This window comes from Bolinopsis microptera, chromosome 1 (genome assembly GCF_026151205.1).
Source record: "Bolinopsis microptera isolate Bmic1 chromosome 1, MBARI_Bmic_1.0, whole genome shotgun sequence".
Classification (NCBI taxonomy): domain Eukaryota; kingdom Metazoa; phylum Ctenophora; class Tentaculata; order Lobata; family Bolinopsidae; genus Bolinopsis; species Bolinopsis microptera.
In genome coordinates this window covers 12338055-12359313 of record NC_087072.1, presented here as the reverse complement: position 1 = coordinate 12359313, position 21259 = coordinate 12338055, and the positions used below count along the sequence as shown (strand labels likewise).

Sequence of the window (21259 nt, the reverse complement as noted above, 5' to 3'; positions counted from 1 at the left end):
ATTCATGTATAAATATATTATATAAATAAAGTCAAATTTTATACAGCAATTTATTAGTAAATATGTTTTTGCATGTATAACATCAGGTACTAACTACCTCCCTTTATCGATGAACTCTTGTCGGGAGTATAACTCTACAAAGTTGGCTTACTGTTGAGCTAAGGTTCACAACGCGTGTTACATGTACGCAGACAATCCGGCCGAATACTTGTCTGTCAAAAATACTTTACATTCAAATAGTTTACAAGTTCAATTTACAACACCCGTGTTCTGCCGCACACAAGTAATGTAATTAATTGACACATTTGAGATGATCAGCAGTACACGCAAAACATAAATATTCAATATCCTTCCAAACTAGACTGCAGTCACACAGTAGGTGCTAAGACATGAATCAATTATCGAACACCAGATACTACACCGTACCTGTGCCACAACTTTACGGTAAATACGGTACACACGGTACACACATTACACACGCAGAACCAAGGGAACGGTACCATGGACACGGTACCATGGGCGGGCACGGTACTGTGTGTACCGTAAAAATGTACCGTTAGTCGTTACAGGAACTGTGTACTAGCTGTTCCAGACACAGGCTCCTATATCTACCTACTTTACCCTGCACATATTATAAGCCATTGTACTAGCTGTATTTCATATTATAGTACTACTACTATACACTGACATTACCCTGACGTTACCCATTTAAACTGACAGAGAAGGATGAAATTGGGATATTGTGTGACTGCGTTTCCGGGGAGAGTGAGCTGCAGTACCCTGTACTGGGCAGGCTGCCTAATACTGTACTAGGCAGGCTGCCTAATAGGGAGTTGTCTAGTACATGGCAGTAGCGTGGAGCTCTACACACTCTGCCTACTGTCTGTATATTATATACACTGTGTGGACCTGTAAATCTCAGCAGAATATACCAGATCTGTTTAGGTAAAGTGTACATTTTACATATTTGAGTTGTAAAGCTTGGGTTGAGTCGACGGTGTAAACTATTTAATATTATGCCATTCAGCGGTTGCCGCGCTAATTGCTAATATCATGTCCAGATCAAACGAAATGCTGGATACACCACAAAGCAATCTCGTATCCCAGTGATCAATATTTAAACCATATAATTTAATATTCACCAGAAACCTTTCTTTAACTTACTGTAATATTAACCATATACCTTACTAATTCTTTAACTTACTTTCTGTTACCGCCGCCGCCCCCCGAAATCAAGGCCCGACATCTGAGATATCCCATAAGTTAGGCTGCATAATATATACATATAATCCTAAGTATATATAAAACTGCTGCATATACTCTGCAATACATACTACGCTTGATATTAATCTGCAGGCCCCCCATGGCAGAATAGGACGGCTTTTTGGCGCCTGCTCGTATTTATTAACCGTGTACCAGTTGACTGCACGTATAACACAGCCTGCTACTACACGCTACATCTCATACATACCGTCTGTGGAAAAGGGGGGAGGAGAATCAGGGTAGCAAATTAGGGGAACTTCCTAACCCGTTTTATGGCAAATTATCCTCCTGTGAGTTATATGTGTTGCAATTATCATGGGAGACGCACAAAGTAACCGACAGGTTTAATCTCCTCTCAACATCCATTACTCTACAAACAAACAAACATTCACCACTTCAGTATTTTCTCTTCTTGAGACTTGTTGAGGTACGGGCGATTCTGCAGAAAATCAGACTTCAATGCCGCTTTAGAGTGATTATACATTTTACTAGTCGCCAATTACCTACACGGAATGCAGTTCAAATATTCAGAAATAGTCGTGAAGGTGGTTTCGGGCATAGCGAAGCTAACCATATCTAGGTTCGGGCATCGGCTCTATGGCTGATAGTTGCTACCTTGACTGATAGTTGCTACCTTTACTGTGAATTCTAAAAGATGCGTTTGTTTTTGGTAACCAGTGTTTTTGTAGCACATTGTGTGTGTTTACATTGCATTCTTTATGAAGGAGACAATGTTTCCTTCACATGAGCCTACTCGTCTACACAGCCACATTATTCCCACACTATACCGTCTCCTTCTGACATTACAGGCTGAAATATATCAGAAATACATTGTTTTGTTGAAATTTGTTGCACGTTGTGTGGAAATCAGGGTAATGTTCCCCAGAAATGTACCATCATGTCATGGTCAAATGGTGACTGGTCAGTGGTTACCCTCCCGTAGATATTCTACTAAACACCCTTACTACAAGTTCAGAGCTATTACCAACCCCAGACGATCAGGATGAGTGAAATATTAGCACCTCAGCATTAGTCTACTTCTTTTCAAAGCGGGGCTCTAATTTTAGCAGCAGAGGCAAGTCCATGATTTTAGATTAATCGTTAAAGCATGGCAAAGTGGGGAGGAGACAATGTGGTGAGGCTACTGATAAGTTGTTATCTGATCACAAGTAAAAGGCTCGTGCTCAGAGGGCCCCTTTAAACGGTTTTGTAGCACCTCTCCAAAATTGTTTTTGTAATCTGGCCACCAGATCGCGCTGTTAACAAAGAGATTCTGACAATTACATTTCTCCGGGTATAGGTCCCATACTCTATAGGTAGGGGTGCTTTTCTAAATGCAGATCTCAGTGATGAGGAGAGAGAGAGCCTTGAGATAAGGGAGCTCTTGTTAAAGGGCCCCATTTCTCCTCTCACCGTCTACACGGAGCCAATGAAATCCATGGTACTGAATAAACCACAAGCTTCCTAATAACCAGGCGCTAAGAGCACCATTCTCTCTGCCAAAGCTGCTGAATAACAATACAGCAGGAGAGATGTGTATTGTTGAAGACAAGTGCCGGGGGAGCCTACACGTCCATCAGCAGGCTAATATCATTGTCCGAGCCAGTTAATAGCAGAGCGGCGGGTAGGAGAGCCAGGATATCCGGCACCAGCCCTCTCACTTGGAGCCCTCTCAGCCTGACCCGGGAACCGCTTAGCTGGATAACAGGGTCGTTATCTGTTCCACATTTCACACTCTCACCAGCATGTGTTATACAAGAGTGTGTTTTAATATTACCATTACTTCTGGTTATAGTATGGGGAGCAGTGGGATGTAACATTCTAACTGCTTAAACCATGCAGTTTATTAATCTCCAGTTTTGGGGATTATATTCTAAGACACCTGTACATCCAGAACCATAATCATTTAAGGCCATAAGGCGACATCAAAATAATGTAATCTCCAACGTTAAATGAGCTCGGTAAAACTGTATTAAGTAGAAATACGATGGAAGTGGAGCCCCCTCGGATCTGTCAAACATGAGAAGCGAGCTATAATTAGATGTTTATAAATACGTTACCTTTAACTAGATTGGTACGTGAGGGGGAGCATCACCACTGTACACCGTGAAAAATTCTGATTATCACATTTATTTATTACCAAAGTTCGCTTAGAATACGGTAACAGCTTTATAAATTCCTGCTATATGGCATTATACAAAAAGGAACAATCTATGAAGAAATTTTAAAGTTTATATTTAATAAACAAACAATATGTTACAATCAAATCCAAGTTATTAGGTAATAAATTACTGATAAGTTGATAAATCCCAACATAACATCAAATAAATACAACAATTAATTTAAAACTTCAGTCAGTTGAAGATGAATATTGAATGACAATAAGTTATTTAAAGAGACAGATTAATTAAATGGGTTATTTCAAGATTAATCATATTATAATACATACTTAAATACTGTACAATATTAAATGAAATTACAAATACAATGGCAAATTTAACTCAACAAATCAAAATTAACAATATTTTATACAATATCTTAATAAATAATAATCACATTACCAATTTAAATAAAATCATGCATTAAACAGTAGATCCGAACACTGGAGTGTATGAGACCCATATAATTAGTATTGGCATGTGACAGAAAATTTGATTAATCAACTCTGAAACTGGCTGGTAAATCATTAATTTAATCGTCAGAAAAAATAAGGTTTATACCTACTTAGTACTTAGATCCATCTACATTGTACTGTAAACACAGTACTTTACTCAGCTCGCTAGTATCCAGATATTATATAAATATCTCCTTTAGACTACAATTTAATTATGCGTGACTATCAACTAGTAACTAGTACCATCATGTAGAATTAACCACGAGAAACGACAAGTATATCGCAATAATATAACCAAAAATATATTAAATATGTCCATACTTACGTCAAATTTGGATCGGTGGTTTGATTAATAAATAAACTCCAAATTTAAAATGTTTAAGATTATTATATATAAATTGTTCCGTCAATTCGTTGAAACATAAAATAACTGATGTACATAACACTTAACAGGACCCAATCCCTGAGGCACACCGCATAGCTGGGAGTAGTAGTAGCATTACTAAGAGCTGCCTTTCTGGTAGCCAGTCTTAGCGGACTGTTCGTGGATAGTGGTGTGGTTCTTAACTAGGGAGTTATAATCAGTGATACCAGCCAAGAAGAACTCGTGGAAGAAAGGGTTGAGGTACCAGTTAAAGCGGAAGGCTATGTTGGTGGGTGGGAAGGTGATAGTCCGCTCTCTGCGCACCAGGTTGTCTAATATAACCTGCACACATCTCTTCAGGTCTCCCTGCAGGAACTTAGGCATGTTCATCTTCTTCATAATCACATCCTTCATCTCCCTCGTCACTATCAGCCCAAATGCCCCGATATTCAGAGAGACTTTAGATCTTTTGTGGATAAGCTCCTGCTGCAAGCTGTAGAAGAACCCGTTCTTAGAGTGCTTAGTAGCGCAGTAAAGCCCCCCAATAATCTGAGGTATTTCCCCAGCCATAGAGCTAGTCACGTGTATGTGCCCCCCTGTTAGCTCCAGATGGGGGATAGCGTGTGTGGCTAGCTGGATGTAGCTGAACACGTTAACGTTGTAGATCTTCTGTATAAACTCAGGGTCCTGCTGCTTTGGGAAGCCCAGAAAGGGCCCGTTTGGCATGAGACCATGGTTGAGTATGAGATAATCTAGTCTCCCATACAGCTCTATAGTCTTATACAGGACAGTGCTGACACACTTCTTAACATTGCTGAAGTCGTAAGAGATGACCTCTACTCGGGGACTACCAGCCTTCAGAGCCCCCTCTTTAACACGAAGTAACTTGGCTTCAGTCCGGGCCACCAGGACTAGCTGGCAGTGTTTGGAGGCTAGCTGGTACGCTAACTCCTCCCCTATACCCGAGCTAGCACCACAAAGTAGTACTACCTGTAGACAGAGGGGCTGTTAGTTTATATCACTAACGTTACATATTGATCAGTGGGAAACAGTTCAACATATTATTATAACTTAATTCTAACGTTTATTACACACTTACGTTTAAGATGAAACTATTTAAAATTTTAATTGCCCCTCACTTAATTAAATCAGAAGCTGCATCGGCGCTTCTTAAACTATAAAAGGCAATTATGCACCAATTTAATTTGGCAATTTACTAATTTTAATTTACTTAACCAATATTTACTTAAATATACAATTAAGTTATGTAAAAACAAACCTTATTGTAGAATCCCTCTCTGTACTGCTCAGCAGAGAGGCGAGTAGTCCTACTGCAGATATAACAAAAGAGAAGAAGTCCGGGAATAAAGACCCCAACTTTAGCGAGAGTACCTGAGCAGCAGACCATACCCAGGATGGTCACGCCTACTATCAACCATTTCTTCATCCCTGCACCCTAGTCACATGTGAAGGAGTTAGCAAGGGAAACATAAACAAGAAACAAGATATCCACAAACAATATTATCGTTTTTGAAAGAGAGTTATAAATTGTGTTTGATTATATTGTGGAACTTTAAAGATATAATATTATTGTGGGAGATCAGTAAAACAGGGTGAGGTTACATGGGTTATATTATTAAGAGTTAGCCTGTCTATTTATCAACAAAATTAATATCCTATAATCATCTAATGATACATTTAGCCGTTAGATCTAAGAGTAAAATAGAGCAACACAAGTTACAGCAGGTCCTTCACATCTTCCAACCCGCCTTCTGTCACGTGACCTACTACCATATAAGGCAGTCACGTGACTGTCACGTGACCTATTACCATATAAGGCTGTCACGTGACCCCATCACTAAAATCCAACCCGCCTCCTCCCTGGTGCAGTTCAAATTATCATGGTGGAATATTTTACTTTGTGATTAATATTTGTAATAGTGGTGGAGCATTCCGGTGATTTACCGAATTTGGTGTTATATTTATTAGCTAATCGGCCAGCAGTTGACTCTCGTATTACTGTTTTACTGTTTTACCATTTAAAAAATAGAAACGGATGATTAAGATATTATGGTAATGTCTCGTTAAGCAAGGGGAACATGTTGATGTTAAACGAACTAACACCGTGATACAAACAGCACTTAGATGAGTATTTCAGAGTTACTACGTGAATAAACAGTTGCTCCACGAGTATTATCCTGCTTTGATCTGGCTGTGTTAAAGTGTGCCGAGTTAGAAGCTCTTTTACAACACTACCGTATTTGGAGTAACTTAAATAACAGTTTTATTACATACAGCCTTACATCCGGTCAGAGGTGCCAATTTGATTTTGAGATTTGCTAATTTGGTGAAGCAGTTTACGAGTGAAAGCTCACAGTGGACTTGACATTTTCAACATAGATCCGCTACAGAGAGTGGTGAGAGAGCCATTTAAAATCTGCAAATGTGTGTGGACAGTTTTAAACGGGCCGGCTGAAAGTGGAATATGTACTGTGCATAGTGGCTTAAAGCTTAGGATTAACCTTCTTAAACACAGAGTACACTGTTTAGCGGATAATGTAATCTCCCAATATTGTAATTTCAATTCATGAATTGGCAGGATATACTGTACAGGTATCTATTTCTGGGTCTGGTCGTATAATACTACTTGGTTTTACTCACTAATCTATGCTTGTATATTGTAGTACATGTTCGTACAGTGTCTATCTGTGATCAGAGTATGAAATATGTTGCTAATCCTACGGGACCTTATATTTTTCAGACGGTTTATTGAAATACTGATTAATTTACTCCCCAATGTCGCGACACCACGCAATTTCCTGGCTTTAGGAACAGTCTTTACAGCAGTGTACTCCCTCTTGCGAAATATCGCTGGTGGAATAAAAACAGTTATGGTGTGGAGGGGGCGAAAGTAAAATCAAATCAGAATTAAAAATAAGTTTTGGGAATGGGAATTCAGGAATGAATTCAGTGGAAATAACTGGGACAATTCTGTTTGTGACAGAATTGCAACTGATGAGGAACAGAATTGCTCGGAGCATTAAGAAATCGTATTTGGCTGTCAGTGGTGATGAATGATTAGCCAGTGGTTCTAAAGACGCCGACTTTGAAGAAAATTGATCTTCTATCGACACCAACTTGTCAAATAGAATCCAGACAATGACTAGTAGATTGGGCTCAACTATTATTTGATATTTCTTTAGAATACAGATTAGTTATTCAGCCAGGGCTGAAGTTAAAAGATCAACGTTGGCCATTTTTAAAGATTTGTCATCTTAGGTACTACTATTTTCTAAGAGATTTGGATTTTAAGAGATTTGGATTGAGAGAGAACTTACAAAAGATTGGTTAAATTGTTTTGAATAAGCCTGACTGCACCAGGGGGCTATTTCTTCATAAAGACAGATCTTCCCAGTTCCATTAAACATTACGAAGATTCGATAAAAAGTTTAAGTAAAAATTTCCAACATATACATAACGTCAATTTAATTTTAAACTTTTTAGAGATAAAAATTTCTTTTTTAACCACCTTAACGTTCTTAGTGCTTTATATTGTCCGTCCCGATATGGGTAACAATTCCATAGTTTTAAAAATCTGTATAACTGAATACATTTTTAATTCTTCACAAGCATTCAGATAAGCCCCAAAACCGGTTATAATCGCGTGCATTTCGGCAAATCTAACATAGATTTAAAATGAGAGCATGTCAACAAAAGGCTCAACTAACTGAAGCACAATTGTTACTACCCCACATTTCATAATCTGCTGTTATAGTATGAAAATGATTGCATTGGTACGGTCTACCTATTGAACCTATTGGTACAATAGACTCAAATTTGAGATCGAAGTTGTTTTATTGCTATTTTAGATAATCAACAAAAACTGTTTTTGTCAAAGACTAGACTGATACGCGGTAATCGGAACAAATAAATCAATTCCGCTGTTTTAACGGGACATTTTCGTATGTTTTAATTGGAAATCATCTATAAGTAGGCAACTTAAGTGGTCCAATTTAAGTGGTCCAATTTAAGTGGTCCAATTTAAAGAGTTGTTGCTACATTACTTATTACTTAAGTGCTGGGACTATTTGCCGAGAATACGATATTCCGGAATTGAGGCTTTCCGTGATTACTGAATACCACTCTTTCCCTCCCATTTCAACATCATAAAGCTTAAATACGTCATCGCATCTTATTACGTTTAAATATTTATCAACTGAATCTGTGTTAAAATAGAATATTTAACTTTAATTGGATAATAAAGTTAGCGAAAGTTGCAGATTTAGCTAAAACCCTATATTATTATCATAATGTAAGACTAAACAGTAGTGTACTGTGACTATAAGCAGCGAGCTGTAACATTAGGCATCATGGTACAAAATGTCAAAGAATATGCGTAATATTACTATGATAAAGTTTTATAAGTTCAAAAATTGCTACCTTCTCACTCGAATCAATACCTCAAAAGTTCATATAATATAATATTTATAATGATAACTACTGCAACTGCCTGAATAAGATCTTCAATTGAAGCCAACATATATAATTACATAATTATAATTAATTATATAATTTCACGTGTCATGGAACTATCGACTACAAATTTGGTGTCGTCAGAGCTATCATTATGTATGTAACGCTAAAATACTATAAAAATAATCAAATATCATATACTGTCAAGTACAAAAAGCAACTCGTAACAACGTGGTAAAAATAATCATGAGCGTTATAATATATGGGACAGTGATCAAAGATAAAGTGTACTAAAATGTGACTAAATTATGTGACATATCATTATCATTGTGACTAAAAAATGACACAAAGCATTACAAATTCCAAATCTATATTATGACATTTCTAGAAAAAATTTAATTAACACTTAAAATGACATACAGTTCTTAAAATTGGGTCCCTTATTTTTAAATTGCTTGAGCCTATGACGTCATATGAACTATGACGTCATATCAACTTGAAGAAGGTCAGCTGATAAAATAAATGTCACTCAAACAACTACATTACATCTACATCGTCCAGATGGTAACAGAAAATGAAATAAATAAATACCCCTAACATCCCCCATTTTAAATAAGGTTCACTATCAACACGGCAACTTTAATCCTTTACTACTTATTGACTGCTTACTTATTATTATATTGATATTTACGTATACTATGATATAGCATATAAGCTATTATTTTAAAAATAATGTAGCTGGTCTATTATATAGACAGCACAGGTTTATATTCTCCCCACAATGAAATTGCAAAAGAAAACACGTAGATATATTAGACCCTAAAGGATACCCTTAACAGACAGAGCAATAGGTAGTTTTAGCAAATATAGCAAACCTGACCTATACTACTTAGTTACTACCAGCTATCGCCATGTTACTATGGTTACTACCAGCTATCGCCATGTTACTATGGTTACTACCAGCTATCGCCAAGTTACTATGGTTACTACCAGCTATCGCCATTTTACTATGGTTACTACCAGCATCTCACAAGTAAAGCTATCCGGGGTTTGTGTAGAATGTAGTACTTGTGTCAAAGGAAGAATGAGACAAAGCCTAAAATATATCACGTGGTTACAAAAATACTAAACACCTACTAGAACTATGATTTATAATAGTCAGTTTCAAAAGCTTCCTAGCTATACGGTTTGACCTGTTAGCTAGATACGAGCTAATGCTACAAGCCTATTATGAGGTATAGTAACTTGTGAAAAGGACACATACCCCGGTCATAACCACTAATATCAAGTTTAGAAACATACATCTGAGACATACTATCCAGCAGAGAGTGTAATCAATATTATTAACTTAATGCTTTTATTAAAATATATGTTTCGGGTGCTCTACCCACGGCGTTTTAAGCATGATATTTTAGAGCGTTAACATAGGAAGATACACTGGTATAAAACACAAAGCACTAAGTTTTACCGCTGATATTGTATCAGTTTGAATAAATTAAATGCTTGATAACATAGATATTTGCAAGTGAAACCCCTACTATATCTATGTTTATAGGTTAAAGCAAACGTTAATTCAAACTGAACACATCAGGTTACCAGGTTACCAGGTTACCAGGTTACCAGATTACCAGGTTACCAGGTTACCAGGTTACCAGGTTACCAGGTTACCAGGTTACCAATTACCATGATATATAACTTTGTGCGATGGGAATGCAACTTTTCTTTGATAATACGATTTTAAGAAAGATTGTGTTAATAAATGACTATGACCCTGTATCGTATTACATTTGCTCAATCTTTATTATAATATATTAACAGTTTTAGATGATAATATACAGAGATTTGGCTTTTCCACTAATCATTTCATTAGTAAGCAATGGGTTTTAATATTAAAAATGTTGCATATATTATTGAAAACGGGTTTTTATTAAACTGAATAACGATTTAACTGTTGCACCTGAAAAATAGGGCTGTAAAGATAACACTATAACACTACCAATTAATTTATATTGTATATTTGCGTAGCATTAGCAGTAAACCTTACAGCGATGTAATGATATATTCATTATTCATTATAACTTTATACCAAACAGTGCAGTTCATGGGAAATTAGTGTTCTTAATTGGGCTCCACGTGGCACATACAGTATAAAAATGTGGTCGATTTAGCGTGGCGTGAATCCAAGTTGTGACGAGAAAAGGGGTGCACGTGCTGGCGAGTCTTGTAGCGCGCAGCGCGCACAGCACGTGCATTATCGGAGATGACCTGAAGAGGGACCGGGCGGGTGATTGTTACCGCCGAACCAAGACCAGGGCTTCGTCACCTGAATAGAAGTGAGTAAAAAGTGTAATTGCAATTAAAACCTGCTGTTAGGGGTATAGATTATCAGTATCAATTAGTTACCTGTTATAATATATAACCTTAGTCAATACCTGTCACCAGTGGCGTAACGTTGCCAACAGGGGGGCGTCCCTCCCCTTTTGGCACCCCTCCCTAAAATTGAGCAAATTAGGTGATTTTAGAGGATACGCCGGTTAAAACTCTAAAAAAGTGTGTTTCTAGAGCAAAACGCGCAGTTTTGCTAGTACCTCAGTTAATTTTTTCAAAATTGTCCCACATACAAACGACGATTCCCTCCCCCCCCCCCCCCTCCCTTTCGTTACGCCACTGCCTGTCACTGTAACCTGCTGTCTCAATGGCACCAAAAGAACTAGCAGTGAAAAATGGACATTCCTTCTGGTTTCAACTCAACATTCCAAGAAATGACAGTGGCTCTTTTGCTGTGTTGGGTCTCTGTTTCAGTACTACTACTGGTCAGTAGTACCTACCTTCTACTTAATTAGATATTGTTTACTTTTCTTTTTATTTTTTGTTCTTTTTTCTTTTTTTTAATTTTACGATTTTTACAATTTTGCAGTCTCATAACGTCCATTGCTGGTACAGGTAATATTTGCTATGATATTAGTAGCAGTATCATGCTATGAGATCGGATGTGCCTTAAAAACTAATAAGTAATTACCTATAATTGTATAATAATATAATGGCCATGACAAGTAACTTATTTAAGAACAATCAACATAATATAACGAAAACAGCCAGATTGCATGAAAACTAGAGTGAACATGTGAAAGGTGATACAAGTGAAACTGTTCTCACAGCCGTAACTCTATCTTCAAATCATAGAGTAAGCATGTCAGATCTTGACCTTTCACCTTGTGCCTTGTCCATCAACCTGAAGACGAAGAGCTGCCTCTCCAGCTATAACACTAATTATAAGTTGACTTATCACTGGACGTATAGCTAATTAATTGTGATAAGAAGAGAGCGGGGCCGGGAACTGTAACCTGACTCCCCCCGCAGGTTAACCTCAATAATCAGCAGGTCACGTTACCACTAGTGACGTCACTGTGACGTCACTGTGACGTCACTACAACGTCATGACAGGTCCTGCAGAAGAGCTGCTGCAAGTCTTGTTATTAGGATACCAGTGTGATAGCCCCACACTAAAACCAGCCAGTCCTGATATGAGCTCCACAGTATTTAATAACAATTATTGACCTATTAATAATTGCTCACGTAATTTGATTTCCTTTTAATAATGAGGTTGCCTTATTGAAGGCCACGGTAGTAAGGAGCGTGGGTACTTGGTAGGGGTGACAAACACGGAATTATATCCGCTTGGGGGCCCACCACACACACTACACACTCTAGCTAGAGTAATTATAAAATGAACTGCATAGACTGCGCACCAGCCTCAGGGGCCGGGGCCTAATGTGTATTGCCTGCCCTCTAATCCACCATACAGACTGGTTTTCAGGGAGAGAGAGCTGTGTTCTCTCTGTGAACAAGCAGGAGAAACGCGGGGTATTACAGGTGTTCAGGGACATTGTATACAGAGCTGAGAGCAATATGTTTCCAGGAGATTTACATTTTACATAGCTGACAGATCTCATCATGTTGACTCACAAAACTTTAGTGTGATATGGTGGGCGTTTGGGAGACGGGAGTGGGTGTGACAACCCTAACCTCGCAGAGTGGAAGTTTCTAGAACCCTCTTGTTAAGTGGTGACAACCCTAACCTCGCAGAGTGGAAGTTTCTAGAACCTTCTTGTTAAGTGGGCGTGACAGCCCTAACCTCGCAGAGTGGAAGTTTCTAGAACCTTCTTGTTAAGTGGGCGTGACAACCCTAACCTCGCTGAGTGGAAGTTTCTAGAACCCTCTTGTTAAGTGGGCGTGACAACCCTAACCTCGCAGAGTGGAAGTTTCTAGAAACTTCTTGTTAACAAGTCATTAACCCGAGCTGAATCACAGCGCTCAGTGCTGAGTAGCCACAGCTAGCTTAAGAGTGTCAGGATCGAATGAAAAGTGACATTTTTTTAATCTATTATTATACACTGTAATGTTTTAAAGTTTATAGGGCATGGTATAAAAACAGTGACATGGTCCGTCGCCATGATCTTCGGAAAAAAGTCCAGAAACTTTTGAACCGCAATAAAACTCTAGATGTTTCTGACTCGGATAAATGCAGTGAAACCAAGTTAACTAGATTTCATGTGTTCGGTGGAAGTCCCAGAAACGTATCAAATAGCGGGAAATGCTACCTGCTGTGACAATATTCCACCAATCAGAGAGCAGTATCAAGGTCGCGTGCAGCACTCTAACCAATCAGGAGGCAGCTGTTGGGGGGGGACATGTTGGAAAGAGAGTGCGGGACAAGTAGCATCTAGTTAGCGGCCTCTAAACTAGATACAGCCGACAATTGGTCTGCTTTGAGCAACCAAAACAGTTGATCTCCTTGATCTGACTTTAGGGTGCAATTACCTACTATTCTGCTCGTAGGGTTGATTAAGTTTCAAGATGACCGGAATCAGGAGTAGAGACTGTAACCAGGGAAACAGATATTTATGTTTATACTTTATTGTGAGTAAGACAGAGGTGTAGGAGGAGTATTAAAGTTTTAATCTGGATAACATTTCGGCAAATAGATCTGCAGTGTGTTAACTTGAACATTTATAATGTCCGGACATTAAATTTCTAAGTTTGATGGTTTGTTGGTGGGAGGCAAGATGAGAGGCAAAACTTGCACCCTAACCCTCTTATCCCATCTCTATTCTACTTCATTAAATGACCCCCTAACCCTAGCTCCTGACTGAGCAATGCCTCAGCCTGGAAGGAGGTGGGATGTAGAGTCTACAATGTGTGGGGCACCTCATACAACCAGCTAAACTGGTCCCATCTCATCAATATGGATATCTGCTCACAGGGCTACAAGTGTTATGTTAACTCATTGCACGTGTCCATTATGTAGACAATGTGAACAATCACTCGTTATAACCCCGCCTAACTGACTCTGAACTGGGTCTGCAGCTCAGTTAGTACATTCAAAACGTCCACACTAGGTAACTATATTTAGGACCACTAAACAGAGAGGATTATAGCATTAGAGGGATCCTGCTTTGAGTACAACTATCCCCCCTCCCCCCCCCCCCCCCCCCCCCCACATCCAGAAAGAGGGCAGATCGGCAGATAATCTGCGAGATTTTGGATTTTGGAGGAAATTTGGCGCCAAAGAGGAAATTTAGGGGGAGGGGGAGAGGGAACATTGATCTGCGAGGAAATTTAAAACTTTTTGGATAAGGGTAAATATCGCACTTCTTGGGCAACTATCCCGCCCAAACTTCGGGGACTTGAGGTTAGATTAAAGGAGGTAAAACTTCTATCGCAGCATGAGACGGCCACAGATGATGAGTGACTACGTTTATGCTCGACACGGTGTATTTAAATGCCTGATATACAATCGGTTGTTATTCACATCAGTGTTTAATTAGTCACGCGTCTAGACTTGATTTATAGTTTTATAACAATTTGCACGTGCGACAACATTAACATTAAACCCTGAACACGCCATGTTATTAGTATTATAAAGATAAAACACTCCATTATACTTCACGTGGTACGGATTATGACAATCATTGCATATAACATGAGGCATATAACATTAGGATCCAGCTAGCGATGAAACAACACATGCTTCATTAGTTTCCTCACTAACTAACAACTAGCTAGCTACTACTAGATGATCCCGGGGGAGGATTAATAACGCCCACATAATCCTACCACCCTGCTCCTTTATAATCCCTCTCTTATGTCACAGTGTATCTCCACTGTGTCATGATCTCTCAACTCAACGCTGGAACTGAATGGTGGGAACCGTATGCCCGTTGGTAGGTGGAAAGCCGGGGATGTCCGAACAGTTGGTAGCAGTGGCTAGTGACCAGCTAATCAAATGAGAGGGTAACAGAAACCTAATTACCTGACTTCCATCTCGTCTCACGAGGTCGAGTAGGCCGGCCAGTATATCGCGACAATAAGAGGGTATCATGTGTCAATATAATCCTCTAGAGAACGGTTGTTACCATAACAACGCTCAACATGTGTGCACATCAGACTATACTTTAACGTTAAATGATGACAGAACTGAAGCCAAAATACTGAATTTTTATGAGAACGGAGAATTATGTAAAGGGGGGAGGAATCGTTTTATTGCAAAGGTGCTATTTTTAAGGCTTCTTCTACTGGAGAAATTCACTGACGAAACTTGATCTAATACGTCCCTACGTTGGGAATGACGTAAATCAATATATCTATGAGCAACTAGATTAGGGAAATACTCTTTTATGAGCTCGGAATTCGGGGCCACGGTCAATGGTAGGATTAAGCTCGGAATTCGGGGCCAAGGTCAATGATAGGATTAAGCTCGGAGTTCGGGGCCACGGTCAATGGTAGGATTAAGGTCGGAGTTCGGGGCCACAGTCAATGATAGGATTGACCTCGGAGTTCGGGGCCACAGTCAATGGTAGGATTAAGCTCGGAGTTTGGGGCCACAGTCAATGGTAGGATTAAGCTCGGAATTCGGGGCCACAGTCAATGGTAGGATTGAAATAACAAGCCTGAACTAGCACACGAATCAGACACCAGCTGATAATTGGAATTTACTTGAATGTGAAGTGAAGTGTGAAATGAAGTGCAGCTTGAAAAGGTCCAGCAGCCAAGGTAAGCACATATTAATGAAATCAGTTATTGGCAGCAAACAGACCAGATAAATGCAACTTGTTTTACATCTAGGTACACTGTCAAACTCTAAACGGGCATTGTCTAGACTCAAATTTACATGCATTAATTTGAATTGCAAACTAGGGCAATTCTTCCTTTACAGTGGTAGTTACTGGAATGTTGTATGGAACTTGTGTAGTTTGGCAGTGTATCACAAATGCTTTGAAAGACAAATTTAAAAAGGAGATGTTTTTCAGCAAGGAGCCATAAAATCAAAGCTCCAATAGTCTCAGAGAAGAGTAAGATGTAATGAAATGCTATCAATCATAGAAATAGTCATTGATTTCAGGGCTCCTCGAATAAACAGGTTTTTTAAATAAAAATCACATGAATTACATAAATTATGCGAGAACAAATCATGTTAACATATAAAATATTTTAGTAAAAAAAAGATAAACTTACAACACTGATACATGTAGATATTACATGTAGGAGGCCAATAGAGAACTGATTTCATTTAGGAAGGGCACTTGCTGTTTTGCACTTACGGCAGGAGTCAGGAACGGATCTATTGGGCTAGTGTTACGCAACAATTGCGTTTGTACGTTACGTGGGAAAGTGGGTGGGAGCCCCCCGGTGGAGACACCACCCGGGCCTCCTGTGGTACCCCCCGCTGAGGTGGGGCGCATCGCGCGAGCTCCTCCACCTGCACCACCAGGTATCCTGGAGGTCATCGTCTGTACACGACCTGAGGGGAGTTAACAGGTTAGCTTCAGTTGTTGGGTCAAATAAACTGTTAATAGACTTAAATATATTTCAACTTTTCAATCAAATAGTGTTCCAGGTACAGTAAGTTTTACTGTTGATAGTGTTTAGATAGGATAAGGTTTATTGTTAATAGTGTTTAGATTCGTTGATGGTATGTGATGCTTTTAATGCAACCCTCAATCAAAGTTGAAGGGATATTTGCGGGCCCTTGGTATGCATGCCAAAACAGAGTCATTGGCTAAAAAGGATCAGTCAGTTTATTAGTTTATAAGCCACTAATTCCCAAGGTACTTATCCAAATTCAGATTAGCTTGATCAGACCCTCAATCCAATCTGACTACCACCATAATATCCTGACCTGAAGTCAACGGTCGTGCTAGCAAATTAGAAGTTCTAAGCATGCTAAATACTGGGACTAAATGTGGGGCTAAATACACAGAGGCTCAAGGTTTTGAGTGGATACTGTTCTCATCAATCTGTCAGTAGAATCTCTCAAGGTTAGAGGAAGTAGTCCTACATAACGACATATTACTGTATGACGTCCTGTTGCCTACGTCGACAACACATTATCCCTCCCTACAGAACGGTAACTCTAATACACGGACTACAAAGATGTTTCACTAGTTCCAGGCTGGTATTCAGACAAAGAGAGTAGTGGATTAGAGGACATTGTTGAGATAACAATAACACAGATGTGATCCTCGTGTGGTACTAACTAAGTACTGTCTCAGTATTGACTGAGAGCTCACAGCATCACGATAGAGATTATCGAAAGTTCGAGAATGATTGTTCAAGCCTCAAGGTACATTTGAAACGTTTTATTTTGCAGTTAATGGAATGTTACGTATAATCTTCTAACATCCGGGATAACATCTCCTAACTTACCAGCTTGAGTATTACTCAAGCTGACAAACTTTTGCAGACTATAGTAAATTTAAAGTACATTTTTAGCAAATTAATATTAAATTTAAAGAAAAGCTCGAAGGAATTACCCTCACCAATTGTTGGACATTTGTCCAGAAAATGTTAGCTTCCAGCTGCATAATTAAAGGACGTTCTAAAATGTGCCCCCCCCCCCCCACTGGCCCCACATTCCCCTCCCCCCCCCCCCCCCCCCCTGGCCCCACATCCCCCCCTCCCCTTGGCCCCACATTCCACCACATTCCCCCACATTCCCTCACATTGCTGACTCACCTCTGGAACTGTTGCCCCCCAAATAGTCGGGCTGGAATGTACCGTTGAGGACGGCCAGCTCACGTAACTGTTCGTTCTTTATCTGATCATGTAGCGGGTCCTGCACAAGACAATCATCAGCATTGTAAACCGATGTGGTCTATTATAAGGCATGCTTTTAAAGCTAATTCCAGCGTATCATACTGAACCTCACAATTAAAGATAAGCACGACTTCTCAATTCGGGACATAGTCATTTTGGTTTTAAGATTACTGTTGGTGTTAGTATTGGGGAAATATTGGCCGGCTCAGAATAAGGTCTATGGCAAAGCTAAGGTAAAGGTCTCTTCTGGGTTATGCTTAGGGGCTGTTGCTTCTTTCAAAATTCTGAGCGAAAGAAATAGGAGGTTTTGATTTTATAAGACGGTTACGTCAGCGCCCACTTCACAAAATTTCAAATTTGCACCGCTATTTGCCAACTATTTACTCTTTGGCAAATTTAGCTAATAGTTTATACCACAACAAAATTCTCAATAACGAGATAGAAATAGCCTACTAGCCCAAATCACAGCTCGTCCATTATTCACCCAGATTCATATCTTATCATAAAACATTATTATATTGCAATACTGGTACTGCTAGTCAAACTGGGTTAAGATTAAGATAGCAAGTGCTCGTGTTTGGGCTTGTAACGTACCACAGGGAGACAAATGTGTTTAATCTCAGCAGAAGCAGCATGGAATCTAGCCTCTGCTACCCCGGGAGCTCCCTCTACTTCAATTAGCACGTGCAGCTCCTCCAGCAAGTGCTCGTGTTTGGGCTTGCTCCTCAATTCGTCCTCCTGCAGGAATTTATAGGACTGAAAATAAAGAATAGAAAATTATCGTTGGGTATTCTTCCCTTTATGTTACACAGAAGCAAGATCAAAAGTAAGTTGAATTGTAGAACAATATAATATATAAACCAAACACTCAGATTATAGTTACTGCAATATAATATGCAGTGTACATATAATCTTACTATATATAAAGCGAGACGATATATATATATTTATTTATCCGTGCCATTTTACTGACACCACGGCATCAACTTTAACACGACTTTCCGCAAAAACCGTAAAAGATATACAACTGAAACTTTTTTGACTGGGTCAAATGCTTTAATGGCCTTCAAATCAGCATGAAAAAAATAAAAAATTGGCCAAGAAATAGGAGTTTTAGAGCCCAAAATTTGGACCCCCAAGTGGTGTCAAAAACGCGAATTAAATAGGTAATAATTATTTTAGTCTCTTGAGTCTTGACACCACTTTAGGGTTAGACGGGTTCCTGCTAGTACATATAATCGCTCCTTGATTTGATTGGTAAAAATCATTTGTTTAAAGTCGCACCTTTTGCTTGTCCCTCATGCTGCCTCGACCAAGAACGGTCATCTTTGTTCGGGTGTCCGCCTGCAGACGCTGCAGAGTCAGACCTCGTGGTCCAAGTAGCCTCCCCACAAAGTTGAACTGCAATAAACTCAAGTTATGTTAATTAAGTAGGGGTAGTACTAGGTGGGTATACTTGTAAAACACCAGTTAGTATAAGGTTTAAATAGTCTAATAGATGTGGAATATTGTGCAATACTCTTGAAACCAAGCTGACTTAAATGCAACAGTGGCTATCCTATTATAATGCTGTATATGCTATGCAGCCAAGTAATCGCTTAACTTTAAGGTAACTTGCATGGGCTAGGTGTTTTAAAATACTATGGGATTTATGGAAAATAACCTGTCAAAATGTTTTCCTTGCCATCTTTCTGCCGATGGCAAAATGATGAAGAAATTGAAGTATAATCGGGTATGGAAGGGTTAAGCATGGAGTCTTTAAATTAGTAAATTCAAACTTGATTTTGAGTGCAAATTCTACCAGACCATAACTTCAATTCTGTTTCCACAAAAAACGTATTTTCACTTCTAAACATGATCACTTACATCTTGTGGCATGCCGCTCATCCTTGCATCAGGATTTTCTTGGACTGGCAAGTAGACTTTTCCACTGGCCTTGACGATGACATTAGCTCCATCTGCACTGATAATCTGTGTAGGTAAAGTCTCTACTCGGATCCTCCAGAACATGGGATGTACGAATGCTGACTGCTGTACGTGTTGGATCTCTGAAATTATTAGTTTGATAATAAATTATTTGCAAATTGATAGAAATTAAGAAAGAGAATCTACCCTACTAACATTTTTATGTCGCATAACAATCAAAAGACGATTACTTCGAGACAATTCGTACGAATTGAATTCGTATTTGCACCGAATTTATTAAAGCATTTTGATGAATAATACCACACATATCAGTAATTAATCATCCTTTAGATTTTCTAAAGTTAACAGATTAACAGGGCAGTAATTACCGTGTTCGATAAGTCTTTTACAGTGCCGTAAACTGCCGTCCAGTCTGTCTTTTTCATGATGAAGTTCTTGTAAGTAGGACTGATTATCTTTATCTACGAGACTTAAAGATCCAAAAGGTGGGAGCCCATTCATCCTAGTCCTATAAAATAGGTTGATTAACTCTTCCATTGCTCTAACTATTGAAATTAAAAGAGCATTTATAAACTGTACACAAATCTTGTGATAACATCAGTCCAGTTTACCCATCCAGTATCCATGCTAAAGTAACAAAAAACATTTCTGGCCCTGTCCAGGATCTTGCTCCAGGTTCAAACAGCGTTGTTTTACAATTGATACTGCTGAGACCGTAATTATCATTTTATAAGCATTTTATAAGCATCACAGTTTATTTATAGAAAGACAAATTGTTAGCAATTACTGTTCTCTAGAACAAGTGCCTATTTAAATCAACTGATTTGAAAGCAATACTCAACTAAATTGGGCATTATGGTAATTGGAAGGTTAAATTTAAGGCTAGACTGTTTATTTAGAATTAAATATCTCAATGTCTTAAACTTATTACAACAATAAAAATCAATTACATTTATTGAAGATATATATGACTATTTAGATAAAGTATACTGAAGGAAAAACCTGAAGTTAATCGGGGTCCACGGTAAATTGGGATTTAGATTGTTCATATATTAGAATCAAATTTACATAATGATATTATTAAATTATTTGTAGATGCTTCTGAAGCTGTGAAGGACATATAAATCAGTTCTATGAACTGTTGATAAAATACGCTATTTAAGCCTTGTTGATAAGTTATTAGTTAATGAATATAGATCTTTATTTCAACGTCTGATGCATTAAAATGTTAGGGTAAATCACGGTCGCGCTGACCAATTGATAAAGCACAGAGAACAACAGATTATTTTAATTGATGGAGCAGATTTTGTTCGCACAACAAACAGTTTGAAAGCTACCGATAAGCCTCCATTGTGAGCTCCTAATAAAACTGCTACTTACTAATAAGAGAAGAGGACAATGCTCTGATGTTATGGGACATCTAAAAACTTATATCAGAAGGTGCCTGCTTTAGATCTCTTGGCTGTGAGATGTTCACAGCAAACATCTGAGGGGAGAAGCAAGCCTCTATTATCAGTAGCTTT

At 38.7% G+C, this 21259-nt stretch overlaps 2 protein-coding genes across 2 annotated transcripts; both read right to left on the bottom strand.

Moving 5' to 3' along the window:
• Positions 1–3478: 3478 nt before the first annotated feature.
• On the bottom strand, positions 3479–5693 carry LOC134820226 (hydroxysteroid 11-beta-dehydrogenase 1-like protein). The gene is made up of 2 exons (XM_063830450.1): positions 5521–5693; positions 3479–5231 (listed from the first exon to the last, which is right to left on the bottom strand). The coding sequence occupies exons 1-2, from the start codon at positions 5686–5688 to the stop codon at positions 4380–4382; spliced, it is 1020 nt and encodes a 339-aa protein (XP_063686520.1). The 5' UTR covers positions 5689–5693; the 3' UTR covers positions 3479–4379.
• A 2565-nt stretch (positions 5694–8258) lies between these two features.
• Positions 8259–20240, bottom strand: LOC134816103 (KH domain-containing, RNA-binding, signal transduction-associated protein 2-like). The gene is made up of 7 exons (XM_063824853.1): positions 20105–20240; positions 19677–19858; positions 19095–19211; positions 18405–18548; positions 17730–17829; positions 16230–16515; positions 8259–11037 (listed from the first exon to the last, which is right to left on the bottom strand). The coding sequence occupies exons 1-6, from the start codon at positions 20235–20237 to the stop codon at positions 16250–16252; spliced, it is 942 nt and encodes a 313-aa protein (XP_063680923.1). The 5' UTR covers positions 20238–20240; the 3' UTR covers positions 8259–11037; positions 16230–16249.
• Positions 20241–21259: the final 1019 nt, after the last annotated feature.

Bases quoted from the DNA above. Each gene is read 5' to 3' on its own strand.
- LOC134820226 (XM_063830450.1), bottom strand. From the start codon at position 5,688: ATGAAGAAATGGTTGATAGTAGGCGTGACCATCCTGGGTATGGTCTGC. The intron at 5,232-5,520 runs GTTTGTTTTTAC...CTCTGTCTACAG, and splicing joins GAGAGGGATTCTACAATAAG to GTAGTACTACTTTGTGGTGC.
- LOC134816103 (XM_063824853.1), bottom strand. From the start codon at position 20,237: ATGAATGGGCTCCCACCTTTTGGATCTTTAAGTCTCGTAGATAAAGAT. The intron at 18,549-19,094 runs GTGCGACTTTAA...AAATTCCTGCAG, and splicing joins GCATGAGGGACAAGCAAAAG to GAGGACGAATTGAGGAGCAA. The intron at 17,830-18,404 runs GTACGTTACAAG...TGTCTTGTGCAG, and splicing joins AACACATTTGTCTCCCTGTG to GACCCGCTACATGATCAGAT.